At 45.4% G+C, this 26,721-nt stretch overlaps 2 protein-coding genes across 2 annotated transcripts; one reads left to right on the top strand and one right to left on the bottom strand.

Moving 5' to 3' along the window:
* Positions 1 to 1,748: 1,748 nt before the first annotated feature.
* il20ra (interleukin 20 receptor, alpha) lies at positions 1,749 to 5,700 on the bottom strand. The gene is made up of 7 exons (XM_061812925.1): positions 5,561 to 5,700; positions 4,607 to 4,730; positions 4,332 to 4,537; positions 4,009 to 4,184; positions 3,349 to 3,493; positions 3,137 to 3,273; positions 1,749 to 2,573 (listed from the first exon to the last, which is right to left on the bottom strand). The coding sequence occupies exons 1-7, from the start codon at positions 5,628 to 5,630 to the stop codon at positions 1,788 to 1,790; spliced, it is 1,644 nt and encodes a 547-aa protein (XP_061668909.1). The 5' UTR covers positions 5,631 to 5,700; the 3' UTR covers positions 1,749 to 1,787.
* Positions 5,701 to 6,111: 411 nt separating this feature from the next.
* Positions 6,112 to 23,835, top strand: med23 (mediator complex subunit 23). The gene is made up of 30 exons (XM_061812515.1): positions 6,112 to 6,289; positions 6,704 to 6,735; positions 6,813 to 6,897; positions 6,956 to 7,080; positions 7,217 to 7,328; positions 7,677 to 7,775; positions 7,875 to 7,976; positions 8,042 to 8,111; positions 8,185 to 8,297; positions 8,362 to 8,457; positions 11,784 to 11,990; positions 12,362 to 12,505; positions 12,584 to 12,729; positions 13,068 to 13,313; positions 13,397 to 13,539; positions 14,320 to 14,494; positions 14,731 to 14,894; positions 15,553 to 15,677; positions 15,757 to 15,962; positions 16,123 to 16,303; positions 16,380 to 16,550; positions 18,076 to 18,292; positions 18,441 to 18,550; positions 18,898 to 19,024; positions 19,158 to 19,323; positions 20,009 to 20,081; positions 21,018 to 21,232; positions 21,301 to 21,421; positions 22,532 to 22,663; positions 23,384 to 23,835. Exons 1-30 carry the CDS (start codon positions 6,239 to 6,241, stop codon positions 23,624 to 23,626), a joined length of 4,197 nt encoding a protein of 1,398 aa, XP_061668499.1. The 5' UTR covers positions 6,112 to 6,238; the 3' UTR covers positions 23,627 to 23,835.
* Positions 23,836 to 26,721: the final 2,886 nt, after the last annotated feature.

Below are 26,721 nucleotides of genomic sequence, written 5' to 3' on the forward strand. Positions count from 1 at the left end.
AGGTGTGAAATCTGGAGTAGCGGCCACGTTCAGAATGTTATGTAAGTGGTAATTAGCTATTTAAGTGGGCCTCATTATGCCCGCCAGTGCAACTGTTACTTTATTGAAATATTGCACTTGTGTTCTCTACACCAACAGTGCAGATTGGACAACCCGATGGGCTGGTTTTGGCCCACGAGCCATACGTTTGACACCTTGTGGTTTGAACGCTGAAATTGTTGGCCAGAGTGAAGTCACCGCCAAAATACCTTCGTGACTTCTTTCCCGGGACAGACTGTCGCTTTCGGATAAAGAAAGAAAAGAACATTTCGGGAACACTTGGTTGTGTGAGCCGAGCAAACAATGAGGCCATCACTCATGATGATATTGAGCGGCATTTGGAAACAACAAGTCAGAAGGTAGTCGAGGACAGCAGATAAAAGTATCCTGTTGTACGTGGAAGCGCTCGCAGGGGAGAAGGGCCGCCCGGCGCTTTGCGCACACGTTCAAGTGAGGAAAAAGCCGCCTATTTGCTGCTGTGCGGCAGCGCGGCACACATAGTTTGACTAGATCGTAACCAGGGTGTGCCACACGAGGAAATATGTAGGTCAAAATGTCTGCTGACAAAAAGCCAGTCGATAAGTGACAGCACACTGATGGTCTGGTGGTACACACGCCTGCCTTTGGTGCGGGCAGCGTGGCATCGATTCCCGCTCAGGGATGTTGTCGATATCTGCCCTGTGACTGACGGGCGACCAGTTCAGGGTGTAGTCCGCCTTTCGCCCGAAGCTGGCAGGGATAGGCTCCAGCTTTCCCGCAACAGCTTGGATAATGACATGACGTGACTTTAAGTGACAGCAACAGTACTGAGTACTTCAATATCTGTACACGATTCCCCAAGAAAGAAGTTATGTGTGACCGAATTAATGCAAAAAAAAAAAAAAAAAAAACAAGAAACAAAACAAGCCGGATGAGATTAAATGTTGGTGCGGATGATAGATGAAAAGAAAGCGTTACTGCAGTCGCATGCAGCACCGTTTAGAAATATGATGGTGCGACGGTAGAAAGATATTACAAGTAGTCGGCGAAAGATCAAGTGCAACGTGTCGCACGACGGCACCGCTACAATCGGCAACACAGAAACTAATCGATTCATTCCTTGAATATCGCCTACCGTTGCTAGTTAGCGTAATGTACCAACAAGTGGCGAAGGATAGACGACGTAACCGGTGCACTTCCAGTTGCTTTATTGAATAAACGCTGGTTTCGATGACCACAAGTCACTCAACGTGCAGACTGGCTAACGGGTTGACCATTTAACAACCAATTAACTCCACACACTCATTTCCTGTCACGCACGTCGCTCACTAGGCCCAGGCCCTGCTTTTTAAAGCCATACCCACTCAAAGTCACAGATGCTACAGTAGAACATGAGGCCGGCGACAAGTCCAAGTAAAATGTTTTATGTGATTATTCAAATAATTAATAGGTTAATATTGATTGACTGAGAATATCTTAATTCTACAAATATTCAATAGATGCAGCCCTAAAACCATGCATGCTGCTTTCTGGGAGCCAACATCTTGATTTCTTTGTTTCTACGTGAAAGGGTTTGTGCTTCATCTGTGATGCTCCAATTTTGCTTCCAAAAAAAAATAAAATAAAATAATAATAAATGTGCAAAAGGGTTGTTTTGACGCACGTTCACACAGTTCAAAGTCCAAGTATGGTGGCCCCAAACAGTCAAAAAGGTGCAACAGTGGAATGAAAGAAGACCCCATGCTCCAGGTCCGCGTGCTCAGGCGGCGCTACTCATTCATGGAGATGACCAAGTTCCAATTTTTTACGAATTCATCCATCTCCCAGCCTGCAGCGCCGGCCTGCGGCGGCCCCGCCTCCTCCTCCGACGCTTGCCCGAGAAACCCCTTTTCCGACCTCAGATCGCCATTTGCCACCGTCTCGCCGCCTCCTCCGTCCTCCCCCTGCATCACCGTCGTTTCCAGCACCAACTGCGTCATTTGTGGGCCCCAGTCAATGCAGAGCGGTCCTCCCTCCTCGTCTTGCTCCGCCGCAGTCGGCACAAGGACGCCATAGTCGTCAGCGGTTAGGTCCGAAGGGCCGCCATGGCAGGCAAAAGGGGGTGGCACGCTTTGAACGTCTTCATTTTGCATCCTGTACGGGGTCCCTGTGACCTCCTTCCCCTTGGTCACTGGTATCCTTAGGCCATCTGGAGCCGTATTGGCCAAATACGAGTACGGTGAAAAGTCTGCTTGATTTTGGGCCGCATTTTCCGGAGGATCACTCCTTTGCGCTTGCGGGAAGTAGCACTGAGATGCGGGGTGGCTGTCATTCTCTTCAGGGTGGTTGTCGCCCTGTGCACCGGCCTCTGTCGTACACATCACAATCTCGCCGTAGCTCGGCAAGTAATTAATGGGTTCTACTGGCTGTGGTGCCGGTTGTGGATTCTGGATGGCGTTGGGAGATCCGCAGCCCGATGCGCTGTCGTCGTCGTCGTCCGAAGAGCACTCGCTGTTGAGGCGAGTGATGAGGTCTTGCGGTAAGGGCATAATTTGATGTCCTAAAAAAACCAAGTCCTGCAGGTAAAAAAAAAAAAAAGAGCAGCGTGAGAAAAGAGTGTCACAGTTTCTTGGAATGTTTCATAGTAATCGGTGGGATAGTGTGTAAAATTTGAATATAGGATGGCACGGATCAAGAAATGGTCATAGGTCAAGAACTGATAAAGACACGTTGTGGGGAGCGATCCGCTTTCTTTACACAATATACTTTAATCCATGCTCGTGACAAAACTGTTCCAGGAGGCCCATGGAACCATGAGGACTCTCTCGAACCCATTCGGAGTTCTTCCCTTTCTGTACATTTACACAGGCAAAGTCAAAATGAATTGTCTTTGCTGTGCGTTGACCATCGTTCATCGCTTTTGGGGGTCAATTGCCCCAAATCAAACATGCTTCCCCTTTGTCCCAATGTGAGAAAATGGTCAAGGTTGCCTCTGGTTGGGAAAATTATCTTTTGACAAACTGCTGCTCCTATCTCGGCACTCCTAATGATGCATAAATGCAGTGCCTGATCTGGATTTTGATTTTTGACCGGCGATACCAAGTGTCTAAACTACGGATACCCCCGTTTTTAGCATTACCAAGGTATTGGGTCTTTTCTGTCCATTCCCCATCAGGTAGTGATAGAGAATGTAGCTGATCACAAGAAGAACGCAGATGCACAGCGACGGAACCGCAATACCCACAACCACCATCCACACCTGGCCGCTGACAGGATCTGTAGGAAATAAGACGTGGATGTTGCAAAGAAATATGTTTTTCGGACGGACAAACAAGCACATTTAGTTTGTACCTTTGGCCGTCTTGATGCAGTGCCTCTCCGACTGGTGGCAGTAGGAGTGCAGGGACAGTAATTTGGCTTTTGCCGAGAAGCAATATTCGCTGTCATAATCCATCAGCCTGTATTTGTACTGGCTGGAGCTGACGGGGAAATGATGCTGCGGAATGGTAACGGGAGTTATTGTTTGTTTTTTTTTTTTTTTTTTTTGGTAAAATGCACTTTTATAAACACTAAGATCTGCCAGAAAAATAAAACGGGACTGGTGTCACGAAAGATGTATTCTTAAACCTTAACTACAAACTCCCAACTTTTGGCCCTGGAGTCGCAGCCGATAATATCCTCTGCATGAGGTCATCAACTAATGAGAAGAGGGATTGATGATTAGAACAATGTGACTGGACTTGCTCAGGAGAGTCAAGGGTCTTGGCGTAGCGCCGGCAGACCAAAGTCCAGCGCCTTCAGTGGAATCAGTTCATCTTCGCAGAGGTTGAAGAAAGCAAGACACTCGTTGTTTTGTTGATCGCATTCTTTGTCGTGACGGACATTGTACCGGGCGTTCAACTTTGTAGGGAAAATTTTGTTTGTCGTTTTGGCTTTGAAACTACCTCCAATTAGGACACCAGTCCTCGAACTCTTTTGCCACACCTGGTAATCCTTTTTCCGGGAACTCACCACCTGCTCTTGGCGCGTGTTGTGCACCGAAAGGTTGTAAGTCATCCGCGGGTAGATGGACGCCATGGAAATGGGCGGGGCGTGCTCGTCTGGCTGGTACCTGATTGGTCCCGACAGGAGGATGATCGCGTTGTTATCCTTCACTTCCACCGAGATTTGAGGTGGCCCAAACGTAGCTGTAGGGGAAAGATACGAAGTTTTATGCCTGGACAATTAATCAACAAATTTGAGGTTTTGGTTCGGGACGATTTTAGAAAAATCAGATTTCTGTCTTAGTGACGTCCGCAGCGGCGTAGGAGGAGGCGCTAGCTCGACAAACTTACTGTCAGATTTCGGGGCGAAGCGCGTGTCTGTCACGACCCATTTAGAGAACGCGGAGCCCACGGAGCGCACCCGCGCGTAGTACTCCTGCTGCAGGTCCCACGTCTCGCGGCTCACGTCGCACCACGTCCTCCCCGTTTCCTTGCACCACGGCACGGGCCTCCAGTTCACCCGCTTGCCTTTGGTGCCCTCCACGCTGTCGCCGTATCTGCAGAGGAGGGATGGCCGCTGAAGTCGAATTGCTCGGTACAGTACGTGGGGCGGTGGACTTGCTTACATAGCCAACTGGACGGTGTAGCGGGTGCCGTCCGGAGTTCCCTGGCCTGGGATCCATTGGACTAAGTTCCTCAGGTTCAGCGATGAGAAGCTGACGTTAACCGGGGTGGGGGGAAGGAACGAGCCTGCACGGGTGGGGGGCGGGAGTTGCAATGGGAATAGGACTTTAATAAAGAGCGCAAATAATCATCGGCTTGTAATTATTTCCTGTACTATCGGGGCAAAAAAAAAAAAAAAAAAATCACAGTAAAAACAAGATAAAATGCCCAATTCTTTCAAACAAAAATTCAAATTTAATTAATTTCCACCTGCCAGAGATATTATTCAAAATAGCCTGTATTTTTCCCCCTTTGCTTTATTTTTCCAGATAAACTTTGAAAACTTTTTTTCCCATGAGCATTTTTTTTTAAAGTTGCTAAATATAGAAACATGTTGGCAATAAACTACTTTTTGAAACTTGTACTTCTCTGTCCGCAGCCATTTTTGTTCATGGAAGCAGTGCACATCAGCTGGGGAAAATAAGCAAATTTGTTTTTTTTTTTTTTTTTTTGGGGGGGGGAATCACTTTGAGGCATGAACTATTATTGAGGGGGAAAAAATGTACTTGGCAAAACTAGGTCAATCCTGGCAACTGAAAAAAAAATAAATAAATAACATCAGAAAAGGCCCATTAAATCAAACCGGCTCTCAGGACACACGCCCTGATCAACTCCAGACTCCAAAGTGTGCCAAGTCATAAATTGGCAAAAAAAAAACAATGCCTCTCCATGTGTGCTTTTCAGAAAGCAACACAACACACAATCTGAGCCGTATTCGGTTCCAGAACCAAATATGAAATTCAATATAGTAGCAAGTTGCGTTAAAGGAACATGGCAACAGATTCGCCATGTTAATGATAAACGCATGTAAGCGTAAATAAAGTTGTAATAAGATACACAAGTAAAGTCTCACATACCTGTTGTCGAGGACGCTCCCCAGAGGATTACAAAAAAATAAAGCCCACATTTGTGAGAAAAGGGGCTCATGTTCAGTCACATTGACTGCTATTTTCCGAATGCGACAGAAAAGAAAAAGAGAGAATCATTAATGTAAAAGAATGCTGCCATACAAGTACAAGGACAAGGTGAGCCGGTGAGCGAGCGCGCGTGCGTGCGCTGAGAAAACAAAAACCAAAATGTTTACAAACACAAACAAGACTTGAAGCCCGTCAATATTTACCATATTAATAAAACGTAATTTTTAAGAAGTACTTGGACAAGGTTCTAAAGACGGGCAAATACAGAGACGGAGAAACATCGACAATGAAGAATATCGTCGCTAGATAATGCACTGGTGCTCAAGAGTAAGTATAACATATAATTTAATAATATTATGTATATTAATATATATTAGTTAATTATATATGCTCATATATAATAATATACATTGTAAAAGTATTGTAATTGATCCTTGATCCGTTCATCCAAAGAGACCGGAACTTTGTACGGCCTCGTTCACAGTTTGAGCCCGGACTATTTTGGCGGTAGGACTCTGCTCCTTCACTCTGCTGTTATTTGCTAGCAAGCTCAGTAATCGAGGGAGAGGCGAAACCGGGTGGGTTTGGCCGCAAAAGGAGGCGCCTTCTGCCGCAAATATGTCATTGACCATGGAAACGCAGCTTCAGAGCATCTTTGAGGATGTTGTGGTAATATCGCTTCTTTGGCGTTTTTGCGTATTATTGCAAGGCACCGGTGACGTTCACACGCACGCACGCACGCGTATTGTTGTGTCACTTTATACAGATTTGTATTTGTCACAAATTCTAAGCAAACGGGCTTCATTTTAGCAGTTTTTCAGGATAATATTCCCAAAATTTTACACTTACATTTTAGCTTTAACATTTGAACTATATAATCGACAGGTATAACTGCACTATTTACCAATATTCCCATGTTAATTGTTGTTACAGTACTACATTAAACCGAGACCTGAGTACAATAATTTGCACATTTTATTTAGCTACTAAATATGAATAAACAAGTATTGCATTACCTTTCTATTCAATGTTTTTTTCCCCCCCCCCACTTGATGGTTTCTCTCTGTCCTGCAATTTTCTCAGAGAACGGAGATGGTGGAGGAGGCCTTTGCCGGGTAATGTTCCACACAAATGCACGTATACTCTGTTTATTGGTTTCAAACTGTATTTGTGTGACAAATTGTACATTCAGGATGTGCATGGACAGTCCAGATGAGAGGACAAAGTTGGTCAGTTGTCTGGGAGCCTTCCAGCAATACTGGGGAACGCTGCCTCAGGTTTGTACACACACAAATGAACAATCTGCGTGACTTGACGGAATCAGTCTCCCTGCAGGAGTCCCATGAGCAGTGCGTCCAGTGGATTGTCCGCTTCACACACAGCCAGCACTGTCCCAAAAGAATCTCCTTCCTCTACGACTGTCTGGCCATGGCTATCGAGACGAATCTCTTGCCACCGAGGTACGCACGCACTTACTGGTTTGTATCTTAAAAGGAACTTCCAGTCCACGGATTGCTTTGCCTTTGCAATGATGACGACGCTGACTTTTTCAGGGACGCGGTCAGGTGATCGTGAAATTGTGTATTTGTGTGTCAGGATGGTTTGCGCCGCTCTGATCAGCTCAGACAACTTGGAGTGGGAGAGGACTCAGCTGTGGGCGCTGACCTTCGGATTCATCCGCAAGATCATTGGCGGGGTCGACTACAAGGTTTTTGATGCACACATTCTACTTGCTTTTATCTTTATGTATGTTAAAAAAAAACAAAAAAAAAACGCATTTAACATTTAAAAATAGCGGCTCAGAAAATGGATGGATGGAATTTACCCTACAGCATTTACAGTATTTTATATCATTATCCTTATCATATGTAATACTTACACGTCCTTCCACAATTTTTTTGTCGTCTCGTCATTTCTGTTTTTGAAATGATTTATTTTGTAACCTTCTTTTTTTGGAGGTTTACGTTCCGTCCCGCAATGACTCTTTTGCCCGCGCCAGCTCAGGATCTCGCAACGCAAATTAAAATCTGCGCGCTTCTCCGTGTCCGCGTCTCAGGGCGTTCGAGACCTGCTAAAGGCCGTGCTGGATAAAATCCAGACCATTCCCATCACCGTCAGCTCGGCCATTGTGCGGCAGCTGCTGACAGCCAGAGAGGTGCGTGCGTCCCGCATAGAATCTTTTTTTTGTTTCAAGTGTTCAATTGTGCATTGTCCTTGCGAGTGAATGAATGAAAATGAATGATCATGTGTTGAGGTGGTGGAGTACATCCTAGATAGGAACGCCTGCCTCCTTCCTGCCTACTTTGCAGTCACAGAGATCCGAAAACTCTACCCAGAGGGGCAGCTGTCACACTGGGTCAGTCAAATTGTCTATTTATGTGTGCGAAGTGTTTTTTCTAAATGCACCTCTTGCGCTCATAGCTTCTCGGCAGCCTGATATCCGACTTTGTGGACAGTTTTCGACCCACCGCCAGAATCAACTCCATCTGTGGTAAGACAACGATCGCGGAAACAATTCTGAGCATTTTTCAGAGGGAGTGTACCTCATATTGTGGTCCACGCAGGTCGCTGTAGCCTGTTGCCGGTGGTGAACAACAGCGGCGCCATTTGCAACTCGTGGAAATTAGACCCCACCACGCTCCGCTTCCCGCTCAAAGGCATGCTGCCATTCGACAAGGTACGGGCGCCTGCGTACACGCGCACGCATCGCTGTACTGATGGTCGTCCCAATGCACGCGCAGGACCTGTTCGAGCCGCAGACGGGCCTGCTGCGCTACGTGCTGGAGCAGCCCTACTCAAGAGAAATGGTGTGCAACATGTTAGGGCTCAGCAAACAGGTATCGTCGTCCACATTGACCCTTCCCCCTCCTCTCAAAAGCCCTACTTCTTCTTCATAAAACCAAATAGCATTGGTTTTTTTTCCCTTAGCACATCCCTAGCTTAGAGTCCCATTTCCTGCGTCTTCCTTTCCTTGCCTTTTCCAATTTGCTGCGTCAGTGTTTCCCACGAAAGCATAATGTACCACCGTTGCGCCGCGAGACAAAAAAAAAAAAAAGTTAGATTTGGAATGCTACCGTGGAATATAAGGGGCCACGCTAAAAGGAAAAAAATATACCACAAAAAAAAGTTTAAAATGTACCGTAATTCCTGGCCGACAGAGCGCACCTGGTTATAAGTCTCACCCAGTACATTTGTAAAGGAAATACCATTTGGTACATGCATTGGCCGCAGTTGTGTAAAAGGCGCAAGTGCCCACATTAAAACCGACCTTGAAACATGAGATATTTACAGAAAGATGGGACGCAGAGAGTTTAACACTAGCTAGCGCTAACGCTAGTGCCGCCATGCTAATGCTAGCGCCACTGCGCTAACAGGGCCGGTTAAAAACAACATACTGGTAAAAATCACCGAGACACGCCAATAACACGTTAGCGCAGCGCTAACAGGGCTGGACCTGTAAAAGTCACTTCCTCGGCACATATATTCCCTCGTTCTCACTCTTACCTTTTCCGTTCGAGTGCCCCCTTGCGACCATTAAAAAAAATGCACAAATTAACCACATCACCGCATAAACCGCAGGGTTGAAAACGTGTGAAAAAAGTCACGGCTTATAGGCCGGAAATTAGGGTAGTTGCAATGGAAAAACAAATGTGTCCCTGTGTGTGTGTGTGTGTGTTTCACCGCATTATATTCCCAAAACCTTTTGCATTTTCTTTTCATGACTTTTGTTTGAAAAAAAATTATTATTTCCCCCTAAAAATTGGTGCAAAATGATTTTCTCACCAATATCACCCCATCCATTATTATTATACTGTTGTGCATGTCGGCGTAGGTGTAAAGCGTTGGGCTCGCAGTTCTGAGGTCCTGGGTTCAATGCCGGCCCCGCCTGTGTAGAGTTTGCATGTTCTCCCTGCGCCTGCGTGGGTGGGTTTTCTCCGAGCACTCCATTTTGTTCCCACATCCCACAAACATGCAACATTCATTGGACACTTTAAATTGGCCCTAAGTCTGATTGTGAGTGCGGCTGTTTGTCTCGTTGTGCCCTGCGATTGGCTGGGAACCAGTTCAGGGTGTTCCCCGCCTCCTGCGCGTTGACAGCTGGGATAGGGTCCGCCACTCTCCGCGACCCCCGTGAGGATAAGCAGCTAAGAAAATTGATGGAATGATGGATGTGTTTGTACCCTCTTGTAGACAGTCCGACCGACACTTTGGAATCGATCCAAGGGTCGTTTTTATATGGTCTCATCAGAAAAAACAAATAAAAAAAAACCCAAAATGCGTTCCAAAGTGAGCCTTTGCCCGGGAAACCCTGCCGTCGCCTCGCCTCGGTCTTTTCCTTCCTTCGGCGATCCTCTGCGCCACCCTGCTAAACAGACTTGCTTGCGTACATGCCGAACAAGCCACTTTTGACCCACAATGCACTGGTGTTTGCCTGACCTGTGGATGCGGTCAAAACTGAAGGTGACCGAATGTCCAAATGTAAACAGTGACACCCCCCCCCCCCCCCATCTGCATGCTGTTTTATTGGTGGCGAACGACCTCCTCGCTCGCTCGTGAGTCACCACTCTTCTCTTTCTCTGTGTCTCCCTCTTTTCTTTTGTTTCCTCCCTCTTTCTGTTTCTCTCCTGCGCTGGTCTCGGTAAGACTCTGAACATTGCCCAGGTATGTCCTCCTTCCTCCTTCCTCCTTGCTCCTCCTTCTTTTCCTCTTTGTCCTCCCCCCGGTCCCTCGCCCTCCCCCTCATCGACTCGACGGCAAATCACCCATTCAGCCTGAGTGCGAAATTACGATTTAATGACAAAATGCGATTATCATTTACCTAACCCATAAAATTACTTTATGGAATCTTCGTGATAGAGTTTTTGAAAAATGACAATGTTTTTCTTTAAAAAAATGATGACTTTAACCGAATATTATAACTGTAGTCTTATAAAATGAAGACTTTTTAAAGACTCTTAACAGGTTGACTGTGCTCTTAAAAGTATGACATATTATGTTGATATGATGATTTTATTACTTTTTTTCTTATTCAATGATGACAGTAGGACCTTCATCTTATTAAATTGCATTTTTTTGGTTTTTTTACTGTAATATGATGACCTTGTTCTCGTAAAACATCTTTTTACCTGTAATATTACGACTTCATTCTCGTAAATTTATGACTCTTCCCCTCCCTAGAATTGAAAGGAGGGCACCTTCGCCATTCCTCCGCCGGCCGGCGTCTGCAATTATTTTACACGCGAGGCCGCCAAACCGCCTCGGGATGACGTCAAACTGAGTTCCGCGTCGCATATGCTCACATTTTTCCACCAGATGCTATAATGTCTATACTTTTAAATTCTCATAGTCGTCACTTTTTTTAAGCGAGGTGGATTTTTCTTTTCCTCCCGCTGTCTCCTGGCTCCTCGTCACGCATGTCAGAAAGGTTTGCACGGAGCATTTGTAAGCAGGGGGGAAAATAAATACATTAATACATCAACGAATAAACAAATCCCTCACCGCGTTGCACCCCTCCCCGCTCTTTTCATTCAGTCTCCCTCTCTCTCCTTTCTCCAGCCCTCCATCATTGAGCAGCCCGTGACGTGTTTGTCAGATACGATTATGGCAAAATGTGTCGTTATTTTGATGTGGCATGCTGAAGTTTGCCGAGAATGACGCACTGGTCGCATGCCCACGACTGTTTTGTACCGTTTTCGTCTCGGATTTTTCTTACATTTTATGCCGAAATATCGCATTGACGATGCCAATACATTGTGCTCTTAAATCAATTTTTATAATGATTTGCAATTCGCTCCTAATTTGTATAAGTGAAAAGCCTCCAATGTTTTGCAGGCACCCTTCGGGGTGACCGTGGTAATGCACAATGTTTTTTGACAAATGACTCAGTTGGTAGTGCTACGTTTAAAGCAAAATCAAATAGTTAACAAACAAAGCTAAGTCGAAAGAAAAAGCTGTTATTTTGCTCGAGCATGTTTATGTACCAATTACAAATATTGCTGAGCTTTTGTAATGGAGGAAAAGACACATTGATGATGGATTTTTGCGCAAACCTGTCGGTGAATGAGACCCGTCCGGCTTTTTTCTACATTCAGTCGCCTCGCTGTGTCCGGATTTCGACTCCCCACGTTGTCCTGCTGACTTCTCGCTTTCTCCCGCTCGGCAGCAAAAGCAACGCTGTCCCGTGCTGGAGGAGCAGCTGGTGGACCTGGTGGTGTACGCCATGGAGCGCTCCGAGAGCGAGGAGCACTTTGACGCCGACGTGGGCGGCACCAGCCAGCTGCTGTGGCAGCACCTCTCGTCGCAGCTCATCTTCTTCGTCCTGTTCCAGTTCGCCAGCTTCCCGCACATGGTGCTCTCTCTGCATCAGAAGGTGAGAGGCGCTCAGCCCACCGAACAGAGCGCTTTCGGTTCTTGTGGGGAAACACCAACTGGGGTGTTAGGGTTCACTTTTGTCTATTTACAACAACCACACGTCTTTTGCCTGAAAGGCAGCTAGCTTAATGCTAACACATAATGGGAAAGGCTGTAGAGGAGCTAACGGATAGCAACTATGTGGCAGAGTTATAATGCTTTAAGCAATAGAAATGTAAATACAAGCAGTGCAGCGTCATAGTGTGTGTGTCTGGGGAGGGGGTGCATGGGAAGGGCCCCCTGAGTATCTCGACAAATAACTTTCAATCATGATCCTCCTTCTGCATCTCCCCCTCGTTTTGTTTGTTTGGTTGTTTTGCTGTCCTGCAGCTTGCAGGAAGGGGCCTTATCAAAGGAAGGGACCACCTGATGTGGGTCCTGCTGCAGTTCATATCGGGAAGCATTCAGAAGAACGCCTTGGCCGACTTCCTGCCTGTCATGAAGCTCTTTGACCTGCTGTATCCCGAAAAAGAGGTCCGTTGCTTCTCGTTACCGACATTACCTTATCGTCCATCTAAACGCGGAATATTCTCTCCCCCTGCGTTTTCCCAGTGCATTCCCGTTCCGGACATTAATAAGCCGCAGTCCACCCACGCCTTCGCCATGACCTGCATCTGGATCCACCTCAACCGCAAGGCTCAAAGCGACAACTCCAACCTGCAGATTCCCATTCCGCACTCTTTGAAGCTGCACCACGAGTAAGGAAAAATGTGAATTTTGCAGTGGTGGGCAGGCAGCAGTGAGTTACAGTGACCTAAAGCAACTCTTAAGGAACACCATCACGTTGCAAAATAATGTGCAGAAATGCTGTGTGACGCATTTTTATGTGGCATTAATGAATCGACAGACATTTTGCGTATTTGACTCGGGAATAACTTTGCTACTCAAACAAGAACCTGAATTACCTTTATGTTCCAATTCATCAGCTTACCGAATAACCTATTTTGCCAATGTACAATTACAAGACATATGAGTGCCACCCCAAAAGTTCGAGGGTGTAAATTCAAAGCTGGCCCTGTTACTTTGCTTCTTTCAGGTTCCTGCAGCAGTCGTTACGCAACAAATCTCTGGGCATGTCCGACTACAAGATCGCCCTGCTGTGCAACGCCTACAGCACCAACTCGGACTGCTTCGGGGTGCCCATGGGCGTCCTGGTGGAGACCATCTACGGCACCCAGTCCATGAGGATCAACCTGCCGGGCACCAACTGCATGGCGCTGGGCTCCTTCACTCCCTTGCCCATGAACCTGCTGGACTCGGTCACCGTGCACGCCAAGATGAGGTCCGTCGCAGGCTCCCCGCGCGCAGATGAAATCCCGGCTCGGAAACGCACGACGCTCAGGTGGTTGGCTGTTGTCCGTCCAGTCTGATCCACAGCATCGCCACGCGGGTCATCAAGCTGGCCCACGCCAAGTCCAGCGTCGCCCTGGCGCCCGCCTTCGTGGAGACGTACAGCAGACTGCTGGTCTACATGGAGATCGAGTCCTTGGGCATCAAAGGCTTCATTAGTGAGTTTCGCAGACTCTCACAATTTTTATGTCTTCGACTTGCGAAGGGCAAAGGTTGCTGACGCCAATCCATAATTAAAAAAAACATTCCTTTATATGAGTCAGTGATTTGAAAAAATAACATGCCTTTGAGGAGTCAATTTGGGCATTTTTACAAGGACATTGTTTTTTTTTTAAATAGTTATTTTAGTCTGCAAATGGCAATAAAATTTAAATTAATGTTATTTTATTGTACATATTTAATTCTGTGGATGAAAAAGGAAAATCATATTAGTCCAATAAATGTAATTACATTTTTTTTTTTTTTCTGTAAATCCCTAAAATTTCTCCTTTTTCAAATGAAGTTCTAATAACGTTGATGATACATTTAAGTATTTCTTCATTATTTAAAACTGAAGTCTGAAATGCATTATTCCGGTTCAGTACTTTACATAACATTTGTAGTCAAATTGGTTTTTCCAATGTTGTAACGATTTGATTTTTAATAATGTATAATGTGAATTTTTTCCATCATATAATCTCAATTTCATCATATAATGTAATTGATTATCATTATAGTTTTTTCACCATTTGTGTTTGTATACTGATGTGTTCGGAAAAGTCACGTGGTTGAAAATTCCAATTCACGTTGACACGCTCGCACCATTTTTGCATTTGAAATTCCCTTTGGAGTAAAATGACGTTCGTATTTGATGAGAAATATTTAATCCAAACTTGTTATAAGTCACACGTTCAGGTCAGCGCCAGAAAATGGAAGCGTGAACTTTGCTGCGATTTCAGCCCAGCTGCTGCCCAACGTGTTCAAGTCCCACGCGTGGGGAATCCTCCACACGCTTCTGGAGATGTTCAGCTACCGCACGCACCACATCCAGCCGCACTACCGCGTCCAGCTGCTCAGTCACCTGCACAGTCTGGCTGCCGTGCCGCAGACCAACCAGAACCAGCTGCATCTCTGGTAACCGGGATTCGGTTACACCAGCTGTAATTTAGTTGAAGTTTTTCCCTGTGGCGTCAGCCTAACGTCACATTGTTATATTTTGTCTGTGTACAATGGAGTGCTATTTTTTCTTTTCAGAATCATTAAATTGGACCACGTTCCAATAATGTCGGTCATTGAACGAATTACGTGCATTTGTAACCCGTGAGGCGCTTGCTTTGTTTTTTCACGCGGTGTTGCCGCCTGGCGCGTAGCGTGGAGAGCACGGCCTTGCGGCTGATCACGGCGCTGGGCAGCTCGGAGGTGCAGCTGCAGTTCACCCGCTTCCTCAACGACCCGAAGACGGTTCTGTCGGTGGAGTCGGAGGAGCTGAATCGGGCGCTCATCCTCACCCTGGCCAGAGCCACGCACGTCACCGGTACTCCTCCGAGTCGCACGGCTCCATTTTCACAATCTGAACCTCCAACTCTTTAGAAGCGCTGATAAAATTTCAAAAATAATGATAAGTTAATTTAAAACACTCCAACAAAAGACGTAAAAAGTACAAAAAAAATTATTTAAAAAATCTGCTCTGATATTGCAGCCAAATAAACAATAGAGTAGAAATTAAACCATATAATGCCGCAGCATACAGCTCATCATGCAATAAAGGCAAAAAGGCATTATTTAAAAAGTAATAACGTGTAGTACGGTGGCATAATATTTAATAATGCAAGATAGCGCAAAAGTGAGCAGGATCTGTAACCTTATTAAAAGCTAGAGTAAACATGTAACGTTTTGACTTCGTTTTAAAAGTTGAACCGAAGTTAAGTTATGATAAATATGATTATTAGGCTTCCCACATGGAACATCTTGGGTGAAGGACAGCAAGTGTAACACGCTTTGCCCTCTAGCTGCACACTTTGTCCATAAACATGCGGTGCAGTTCAGCTACTGACTACCAGAAACAATTTGTTTCAAAATAAATAACAAAAAACAACCTAGTGTGATACCAACACAATTATTAGTGTTATCATTCTCAACTGCTGCAGTTCGTTTGCAAAAATGTAATGTCTTGTGTGTGTGCGCTCGCGTAGATTTCTTCACGGGCTCCGAGTCCATCCACGGCACGTGGTGCAAAGATATCCTGCAGACCATCATGAACTTCACGCCCCACAACTGGGCCGCGCACACCCTCTCCTGCTTCCCGGCGCCGCTGCAGGTGTCGGCGTCGCTCCCGAGGAACTCGGCGCCGCCGCTCCACTTCCACGCTTTGACTCCCGCTCGTCTTCCCCCGCCAGGCTTTCTTCAAGCAGAACAACGTTCCCCAGGAGCCGCGCTTCAACCTGAAGAAGAACGTGGAGGAGGAGTACCGCAAGTGGAAGTCCATGACCAACGAGGAGGACATCATCACGCACTTCTCCATGCAGGGCTCGCCGCCGTTCTTCCTGTGCCTGCTGTGGAAAATGCTGCTCGAGACTGACCACATCAACCAGATTGGCTACAAGTCAGTGTGACCGCTTTCGCAGAAATGGCCTATGAAGTATTTTTTTTTTCCCTGTGCTGATTGAATCTTTATAATTTGAGTTTTTGAATCAATTTCCCCAGTTAGATGACCTCTTTAATATTAAAATGTATTGACGTGCAACTGTTTTGTCCTTCCTCAGGGTCCTGGAGCGAATCGGCGCCCGCGCTCTCGTGGCCCACATGCGCACCTTTGCCGACTTCCTGGTCTACGAGTTCTCCACGTCGCCCGGCGGTCCGCAGCTCAACAAGTGCATCGAAATCCTCAATGACATGGTGTGGAAATACAACATCGTCACGCTGGACAGAGTCATCCTGTGTCTGGTAAGGCCGTCGTCTCGATCCGACGCCGTCCCGTCCGCCGCTCACGGCCCGACCCTCTCTCGACGCCGGACGCCAGGCCATGCGCAGCCACGAGCGCAACGAAGCCCAGGTGTGCTACTTCATCATCCAGCTCCTGCTGCTCAAGTCAGACGACTTCCGCAACAGGGTCAACGACTTCGTCAAGGAGAACGCGCCCGAGCACTGGCTGCAGAGTGACTGGCACAACAAGCACATGAGCTACCACAAGGTCAGCGCGAGCAAACGCACGTGCTCACAAGTGCGAGTTACCGTGTCGTGGACTCGTAACTATTGCGCCGACTGCGATTACCGTATTTTCCGTACAAGCTGCAACAGCCATAAAATCCATAAAAACATATATATAAGTCGCACTGGAGTATAAATCGAATTTTGGGGGAAATTTATTTGATAAAATCCAACACCAAGAACAGTAGTGTCATTTAAAATTTAAGTGATGAGCAATTTAAAATTAAAAATAGAGAACGGTGGGTTTACGTTACATCCCCGGTATGTTAACATCACATATTTAGAGTTATTCCGATAACTATAGCATAACTAACATTCAAAGAAGTTTACCAAAACCATCCGTGTCACTCCGAATGTCCGATAACTAAAATGCAATGAAATCGTCATCCTCGGTGTCACTCCTCAACAAGTCCGCCAACTCCAGCGGTAGACGACGCGCCGCTTCCTCTTCTACGTCGCTTGCGTCAGACTCATCATCAGCGGCAGTTACAACTGGCCTATTCCAGCCATTCTGAATCTCGACAGGATTGATTTGGTTGTCACGGAAGCCCATACTTTGTCGAGCCATCCGATGATTTCTCGGAAAGTTGAATGGCGGATTCATCCGGAAGCTGTGCTCTCCATCCATCATGAGATACACGTGCCTAGAGCGCCCCCTCATGGTTGTCAGTGTGAAAAAAACGGATAAGCGACTCGAAAAATGGATGTAGAGAGAGTGAGTGTCTTTTGGCTTCTCCCAGTAGAGGTTGCCGCAGTAATAATTTGTTAATAATTTCACATACAAGTCGCTCTGGAAAATAGGTCACACCCCTGGCCAAACAATGGGGAAAAAAAATAAATATGTGATTTATAGTCCGGAAAATACAGTACTTTAATTGCACTTTAATTGCTTGATTTTGAATCAATGGGACTCTTGGATGCTTATGCTAAAAAAAAAATAAATAAATAAATAAAAAGCTCGGGGGGGTTGGTTGGATTAAAACCAGTAAGTGATTTGTTCTTTTCACAATTTATAAATTATGAAATGTAAATATTAAAATGTGCGTTTTAGGTAAAAGTTGGATTGGGATCATCTTTGTGGACCATGTGGAAAACACGATAAGTGATGCCATTTATGTTCCATGAAAAGTCAAAAATTCTAATGTAATAAACTGTACCAAATGTGTCTCACCTAATAGCTCTCCAAAACCTCAGATAAACTAATAGATTAGTTGCTGCGCACAAGGTGGACCCCATTTTTGAGACCTAGGCTGAATGGCACATGACCAACAGACAGCCAATCACGGGCGTCGTCTTTTGACACGAAAAAAAGTTGACGTATCCGAGCTTTGGCGGGGCGTATTTTTCCAATATAACTAAAATTGTGATCACAGAAATTTCCCAAAACAAGTTTTAATTATATACAGTATTCAGCAAATAAACATTTGGATAAATGTTGTGAACCGGTTAAAACGAGCGGGTTTGCGACCGGTGAGGGTTTGACTGCATTCCTTGTCGTCCTCCGCCAGAAATACCCGGAGAAGTTGTACTTCGAAGGCGTCGCGGAGCAGCTCAGCCCGCCAATGCAGGTCCAGCACCAGTACATGCCCATCTACTTCGGCAACGTGTGCCTGCGCTTCCTGCCCGTCTTTGACATCGTCATCCACCGCTTCCTGGAGCTCATTCCAGTCTCCAAGTCTCTGGAGACGCTGCTGGACCACCTGGGCGGACTCTACAAGTTCCACGGTTGGTGGCCCTCCGACGGGGAATACGTGCAAACTTAAACATGTACTGGGTCCCTTGAAAGGTGCTCTGTCAAGTTCTTTTCTTTATTCCCGTTAGACCTTAGAGTGGGTTCAGTCCAAATGCTGATCTTAAGCCCTGTTGTGCGCAGACCGGCCCGTGACTTACCTGTACAACACGCTTCACTACTACGAGCGACACCTGAGGGACAGAACCAGCTTGAAGAGGAAGCTGGTGCACGCCATCATGTTGTCACTCAAGGTACGAAAACACTACGAGAGGAGTTTGCCACAGTTCAGTTCGGGACACTACATCCTGATCCGGCCTCGAGAAACAAAAATCACTTTGTGAGTGGTGCTGTCCCACTGCCGTCCACTAGGTGGCTATTGTGTCCCGCTAACTGCAAAAATGATAATCTGCCAACGTCACAGGCAGCGTCACGAAAGTCCCGTTAAAATAAGATAAGATGAAAAGTATATTCAATTTTATCATTTAGAATACACAACGTAACAAAATCCATTTACTGTGATATAAAAGAAAGAACAGAGGTGTATTTTTTTTTTTTTTTTTTTTGAATTAGCAAGGGTGACATTTGTTTCATGGGACAGGACAACCGGACCCCCGGCTGGTGCCTGAGCGAGACCTACCTGAAGTTCGGCATGAACCAACGAGACGACAACGTTTGGACGCCCGACGACACCTACTACTGCAAGCTGATTGGACGCCTGGTGGACAATATCCTTCCTGCTAGACAAATTGAACTCAGTCAAAAGCCTCCCGATTGGTCCAACACGTCGACGGCCGTGCTCTGAGCTTTGTTGTATTCACGCCAGCGAGCTCGTGTTGCGCTTCCTTAAGCGGCGCTCACCCATGGCGGGCAAGTCGCCGGGTCCCTTCCCCAACTGCGATTGGCGGTTCAACGAGTTCCCCAACCCGGCGGCGCACGCCCTGCACGTCACCTGCGTGGAGCTGATGGCGCTCGCCGTGCCCGGCAAGGACGTGGGCAACGCTCTCCTCAACGTGGTCCTGAAGAGGTACGTGCTCACACGTGCTTTTGACGCCCATCGTAGTTGCGTTAGGGTGTGTGTTGTGTGTCTTGTGTGTACATATATAATTTAAACCCAAAGAATTGTTTTTTTTAATAAACGTGGGTTGGCTCTCACCCAACAAAGAAAAGCGAAAAAAGAAAATACAAACGGAATATAACAAATATTTTTTAAAAAGAAGAATGAAAAGGGAAAAAAGAAAATACAAACAATAGAATAGAAATATTTTTTTCAAAAAGAACAAAGATGGGGGACAAAGAAAATAAACAATAGAATATAAAAAAATGGTTTTTTTTTAAAAGAACAAAGAAAATGAAAAAAGAAAATACAAACAATAGAAAATAACAATTTTTTTTAAAAAAGAGCAAAAAAAAGGCAAAAAGAAAATACAAACAAATCTTTTTTTTAAAAAATAACAAAGAAAAGGGGGAAAATGCAAACAGAATATAACATTTTTTTTAAAAAAAGAACAAAGAAAATGGAAAAAAATACAAAATAGAATATAACATTTTTTTTAAGAAAAGGGGGAAAAATACAAACAATAGCATATAACAAATGTTTTTTTTTTTTTTAAATGTGCAAATAGGTGGATCTGTTAATGCAGAAGCGTGCAGGTGTCCGCTTTTTAATCTTCTGTTTGGTTTTTTGTTTTTCTTCCATTTCCGCGTTTTAGCCAACCTCTTGTTCCTCGAGAGAACATCACAGCGTGGATGAACGCCATCGGCCTTGTCATCACCGCCTTGCCTGTAAGCTACATCGTCACGGTTGATTGATTTTTGTTTTTATTTATGTATTTTACTCGGTGTGGTGAAGCACACTTTGAGGCCCAAGTAACAAAATATTCAGGTACTCAAAGGTACTGTCATGCCTCCCCAATGCGGGGCAAGGAGGCCGAAGTCAGCCGTGCACTCTCGGCAGCTTTTTGAACTTTGGGTCCTCTTTATGTTTTGTCATATTTTTGTGCAACTCAGCACTTTTGTCATTAAAAAAATTCATTTCAATGGGGTAAAATTGGACCTCGCTGGCTGCTTCCAACCGAATGCGAGCAAGTGAGACTCTTCAAATTGCCAATTTTTTTTCTTTCGTTTTTGTTTTCACCCATGTTCTCTCTCTTTAGCAACATGCTTCTTGAACTACACATCTATCTTTTTATGCTTTAATAACTGTGATAAAGTACAATATACTGTATGCAAAGAATCAAAACACCCCTCCAGGCTCGCTCTTCAAGATGTTCGTAATTCCTTTTGATTTGTGAGCGATGATTGGGTTTGACTTTGAGTTCATCCGTAAACTGAAGGGAGAGACCGATTATCGCCGCTGATATTTGGCATTTTGATGCATATTTGCATGTGCCTTTTTTTTTTTTTTTTTTTTTTTTTTTAAAGAGAATGATTAACGTTTAAGTTGTATTGACATTTGGAAAACATTTTCCGTAGAAAGTTGTTGGAAGCCAGCTATTTGTTGAAGGTTTTGTCAAACTTTTTAAGACATTCTGCCGAACCTGGGAACTCCCTACACTTTTTGTTAGAATTTTGTAAAAATGATTTTCGATGGTTTATTTATTTAAAAAAAAAAAAAAAAAGGCTTTTTGCCTATCTGTAAAGCTGTTTAATGAACATACGCTAAAAGGCGTCGCATTGAAGCGTTGTTGGAGTCGGTATTCAACGCTTTGCACGGGGCAGGAACCGTACTGGATCGTGTTGCACGACCGCATCGTGACGGTGATGAGCTCCCCGGCGCTGACGTCGGAGACGGCGTGGTCACGCGACCCCTTCGCCCTGTTGGACTTCACGGCGTGCCACCAGAGCTACAGCGAGATCAGCTGCAGCTACGTGCTGGCGCTGGCCCACGCCGTCTGGCACCACTCGTCCATCGGCCAGCTGTCGCTCATCCCCAAGTGAGCCGCTCGCTCCGCCGCCGCCGCCGCCGTTGGGTCCGTCTTTGATCGGTCGCGGGTGCGCGCAGGTTCCTCTCGGAGACGTTGAAGCCGGTGGTCCGGACCGAGTTCCAGCTGCTGTACGTGTACCACCTGGTTGGACCTTTCTTGCAACGCTTCCAGCAGGAGAGGACGCGATGCATGCTGGAGGTAAACGTGACCGACGCGCATCATTTCCACATCATCTGATCAACAACGGTCAAAACGTGCCCCCGCTCGTTAATAATTGAAGGGGAAATAAGACAAGTTTAAAGTAATATTTTAAATCTTTTTATGCCAAAAAGTGTTTTTTGAAAAGTTGGGTTTTTCTTAGGATGGATAGGAAGGATTTTCCTCCTTTTCTTTAAAATGACCACAAATATATCTTAGTATCAGAAGTGTTCTTTTTTTTTTATTTTTATTTTTTATTTTTGTTTTACAAACGTCTCTTCAGCTGTCTTCGCCGTTAATGCCCCCCAAAGAGAGCCTCATGATGTCGGTGCAATACACCCGACGAGGCATCTGTGAGGTGAAGTACCGGGGATGAGGCGGCCATTTTGCGTTCACACCACAGGAGACCGCAAAAGAAATGGTCATTTCTGAAATATGAACCAATATGTATGAATTTGGGACACTGTTGCATGTCTTTCCCGTTATGATGAGCCGTGATTCCTTATATCACAGGTGTCAAACACAAGGCCCGGGGGCCAGAACTGGCCCGCCACGTGATTTTATGTGGCCCGCGAAGGCAAATCATCTCTGTCAAAATCTGTCATTCTTGTGAAAATATGTCCCAAAATTTCCAATCGTCATAAATGATGATATTCATATATTATAAGCAGTATAAGTGTTAACAAACCTGAACAAAACCCTTTGACCCTTGATTTCTGTTTCCAAAAGTCGTTCATAAATCCGTGTGTAAGTATGACGATTAAGGATTTTTATGGTTTCACAGTCATGACGGCCCACAGGGGGAAACCGTAACGACAATGCGGCCCGCGACAGAAATAAGTTTGACAAGCTCTCTGTTGTTACGGAAGAAGTGCGTCCCAGTGGACCGCCGGTACTTGCCCGGTCAAGAAAGTTGACCTTTCCTGGAGTAAAACAAGGTTGCAGGAAAAAAAAAAAAAAATCGCTATTGTTATTATTCGTATTTCTACCGTTGTTATTGAAATTGAATGGCAACGACCGGCGTCCACATATGTGCAAGTTGGGTTGGCGGTCGAGAAGGTTTTAAGGACGAGCGTGGCGCTTCAATGCGGCCTTGTGTGCGCGTTGCAGATCGGCGTGGCCTTCTACGAGATGCTGCAGGTGGTCGACCAGCACTGCCGCCATCTTAACTACATGGACCCCATCTGCGACTTCCTCTACCACATCAAGTACATGTACACGGGCGACAGCGTCAAGGAGCAGGTCAGAAAACGCGCCGCAAGTCAGCGGCACTAATGAAACGGGCGCTGATCAAATTGCACACTTTTAAATTCATTTTAAAAAGGGCACAATTTAACTTGAAAATAGGAAATTTAGTGCTCACCGTAACTCAACTTTAAAATAATAATGCTGTAGTTATAGAAGTCGTAGTGTGTCGTAATTATGGAAACAAGTCAATAAATTGAGTAAACCTTGACTTCATCCCGTTGGATTCAAGATACACCATGCCCAAAAAAATGACATTTTAATCACAAAAATATTTATGGTTAATAAATTCATCAACAGATTTAGATAAATAAGTGGGGCAAATGAAGTACTTGGAAATAATTCATTCAAATTACGTGGAAAAAAAATATATATATATAATAAGAAATAATAATGGTACAAGAAACCCAATTAAAATCAATACTTTATTAAACATTTTCAAAGATGTCAATGCGTTTAAATAAACCAACATGAAACCCTAGCAAATACAAGAAAAATGAGAATTAAAAAAAGAATAAAAGGAAATTAGAGATTAGATTGTATATGTTCTTTTCTCCTCTCTTTATACACACATAAGCGTTTTATAAAATTACAAGTAAATAACTAGTTTTACCAAAACCTGAAAAACAAATGAAATGATTATATTAAAATAATCTATTTAAAAAAAAAAAAAATGTCACGCGACATCCTCGTCACTCCCGTGTTGACGATGTGCAGGTGGAGAAAATCATCCTGACACTTCGTCCGGCCATGAAATTATGCCTGCGCTTCGTCACGCACAGCAGCAAGACCGACACGTCCTCGGCGTCTTCGGGGTCCTCGGCCGCCGTCGCCACGGTTCCCGCGGCCGCCGCCGCCGCGCCTCAGCCTTTATCTTCGGCGTCGTCCTCCTCGATGGTCGCCGCCGCCGCCTCCTCGCCTTCCTCGTCGTCCTCGCAGCACACCCACCCTTCGATGTAGCCCCTCCGCCTATCATAGGGGAGTTTACGCCCCCCCCCCCCAAAAAAAATATGTTTTTTTAAGTCAAACAACCATCATGGAAAGACAAATAATGGACACTTAAGAGTCTCACAGGCAAAAAAAAAAAATCTGCTGTCTATTATTATTATTTTTTTGCATCATGATAGTACTTTTTATTTTTTACAATAAAACTGTTTTCTAACTTGCAAGTGTTGCCTTGTGCCCTCATGAGTGAAAATGGGGAGGGGGGGGGGACAAGCGAACAAAAACAACAAAACGCCGTCGATCCTCGACATGGTTTGTTAAACGTCGTCGTAAAAATACAGGCTAAACATAAACTTTGAATTCATAAAGTGGAGAACGCTCGCTTGCATGCTGTGCAACAGAACGACCTTGTCCTCAGTTATGACTTCTTATTCATCGGCGTCACGAGATGTTAAAAAAATAAAATCACGTGCGGAAGCAGGGAAAAAAAAAAAAAAAATCAAACAAACCCGGCATTGTCAGGATGCAAAAACGACGACGAGTCCAGCGGCGGTTAAAGATGGGACTCGAACGCGCGACCAACATGTGCGCAAATGGCATCAAACGCGAGAGCCAGATCACGTCTCCCGGGTTACACTTCAGTTTTTTTTTTTTTTTTTTAGTGAGGGAGAAAACGCTCAGGGAAGATCGTGCAAGGCCAGAAGGCCGGGGGGGGGGGGGGGACGTAATGCTCGCCGTTGCCCCCTTCGGGTGCCCCCCGGCCCGGGGCGGAGGAATGAGGGGGCCGCCGCCGCCCCCTCCTTTGCACGCCGCTGGGGTGTTTCAAGAAGTTGAAAGAAAACACGTGCGCGCTGCCAAATAAACAATTGAGTGTTCACATTCAGTCGCTTCCAAATGGCCACCGGCTCGGGAACACACACACGCACACACGTGTGTGCGCGCGTCCAGGGACACACTGGCTTCACCCCGAGTGCACCCCGTCGCCATGACGACGACAGATGAGAAAATGCCATGTTTTGTGTGCGCCGGAGATGATCTGCTAAGCCTTTGCCGGCTGCGTGACACCGACGTGATCTCATTTCTCAGACAGGAGAAAATGATGATGATGATGATGATGATGAAGGGCCAGAAGACAAAGAGAGGGTTAAAAAAAAAAAAAAAAAGGGATGGAAGGAGAGATGGTGGAGGTAGATGAAATACAAAAATAGGATGATGATGATGATGAAGGGTAGAAGCTTGAGAGGGTTCGTGCAAAAGTAAAGAATATGATTTTGTACAATTTCCACGCTCTGGGAAAGTATTTTATGGAAAAATATGAACGACAGCTCTATTTTCAGAAACAAACAAAAAAAACCCCGAGAATATTGAAAAAAAATATGCCAATCTGTGTTCACGTGAAGGCGGCGGGAAGCACCGCGCGGATGTTTGTGCGAGAGCGCGCGGCATTATACACGAGGCTCGGGGAATGCTCCATTCCGATTGGCTGAGGGAATTCCGCCTACACCCTTCGAACGCCTCAAGTACTTCCTGTCAAAATAAACATTTGCGTCGTCCAAAAATGAATACGCGGCGCGGGAACAAACATGGCAACGTGTCAACGGGACGAACTGAGGACAGAAACGAGCACATTTGAAGCGCTGATGAGCAATTTAATCATTTAGACACTTTTGATTGAGGGACAAAGAAAGAAGCGACACAAACGGGAAATGCTGCAAAATTAGGAAAAATATAATACACGTAGGATTAATAGTCGGGTTAGGGCAGGGGCGTCAAACTCATTGTTGTCGCGGGCCATATTTTACCGACGGTTCCCCTCGGAGGGCCGTCACGACTGTGAAACCATCAAAATCTTTCACCGCCTCATCAAATTTACGTGTGAAATTTATGAACTTGTTTTGGAATCAGAAATAGAGAATAACAGAAAAATGCTTGTAATATCTCAACGTTTCATTTATGATATGACAATTTGAACTTCTGGTGCAGATTTGAACAAAAATGATGGAAGTTGATACGTAAGGTTTGCCTTGGCGGGCCACATAAAATCACGCGGTGGGCCGGTTCTGGCCCCCGGGCTTCGAGTTTGACACCTGTGGGTTCAGGTTTCAAAGTCGCATTAGGATTTCAAAACCGGGTTAGGGTTTCAAAGTAGGACTTTAAAACCGAACCGGATTAGCGTCGGAAGTTCGGATTTGAAAGTAGGATTTCCAAACAGGGTTATGAATTTGGAAATGTTTTCTTGGGATTATTTTTGTGTTTTTCTCATTTTGCTACTTTCTTGTAACATTTTCATGCAAGTAAAAAAAAAAAAAAAAAAAAAGAAAAATTCCATGTAATATTATTCATTTGATCGGCACGGTGAGTCAGATGGAAAATCTTTGGCCCCACAGTTCCGAGGTCCCGGGTTCGATCACGGCCCCGCCTGTGTGGAGTTTGCGTGTTCTCCCCCGTGCTTGCGTGGCTTTTCTCCGGGCACTCCCAGAAACATGCAACATTAATTGGACGCTCTAAATTGCCCCAAGGTGATTGTGAGTGCGGCTGTTTGTCTCGTTATGCCCTGCGAATGCCCGGCGACCTGTTCAGGGTGTACCTGCCTGTCGACAGCCGGGATAGGCTCCAGCACGTCCCGTGACTCTTGTGAGGATAAGATGCTAAGAATATGGATGGATTACTAATTTATTCTTTGAGTCTGGCATACATTTTTGATACAATTTTTCAAGTAATATTTTGTTGTTGTGGTATTGTTAATTTTTTCCACAAAGCTTTTCCTGAAACCTGGGCCGCACGGTGGGATCGGCTGGTAAAGTGTTGGCCTCACAGTTCGGAGGACCCGGGCTCAATCCCGACCTACCTGTGTGGAGTTTGCATGTTCTCCCTGTGCCTCCGTGGGTCTCGACATTAATTTGGACACTCTAAATTGCCCCTAGGTGTGATTGCGAGTAGGACCGGTTTCTGTCCCCACGTGCCCTGCGATTGGCTGGCGACCAGTCCAGGTTGTCCCCCGCTTCCTGCCCGTTGACAGCTGGGATAGGCTCCAACACTCCCTGCGACCCTCGTGAGGATAAGCGGCTAAGAAAATGAATGGATGGGTGATTAATTTATTCTTGGAGTCT

The sequence above is a fragment of the Syngnathoides biaculeatus genome, chromosome 23, assembly GCF_019802595.1.
Source record: "Syngnathoides biaculeatus isolate LvHL_M chromosome 23, ASM1980259v1, whole genome shotgun sequence".
NCBI classification, from domain to species: Eukaryota; Metazoa; Chordata; class Actinopteri; order Syngnathiformes; family Syngnathidae; genus Syngnathoides; species Syngnathoides biaculeatus.

Bases quoted from the DNA above. Each gene is read 5' to 3' on its own strand.
- il20ra (XM_061812925.1), bottom strand. From the start codon at position 5,630: ATGAGCCCCTTTTCTCACAAATGTGGGCTTTATTTTTTTGTAATCCTC. The intron at 4,731-5,560 runs GTATGTGAGACT...CCACCCGTGCAG, and splicing joins GGGAGCGTCCTCGACAACAG to GCTCGTTCCTTCCCCCCACC. The intron at 4,538-4,606 runs GTAAGCAAGTCC...CCTCCTCTGCAG, and splicing joins TACACCGTCCAGTTGGCTAT to ATACGGCGACAGCGTGGAGG.
- med23 (XM_061812515.1), top strand. From the start codon at position 6,239: ATGTCATTGACCATGGAAACGCAGCTTCAGAGCATCTTTGAGGATGTT. The intron at 7,776-7,874 runs GTGCGTGCGTCC...TCATGTGTTGAG, and splicing joins AGCTGCTGACAGCCAGAGAG to GTGGTGGAGTACATCCTAGA. The intron at 21,233-21,300 runs GTGAGCCGCTCG...GGGTGCGCGCAG, and splicing joins CAGCTGTCGCTCATCCCCAA to GTTCCTCTCGGAGACGTTGA.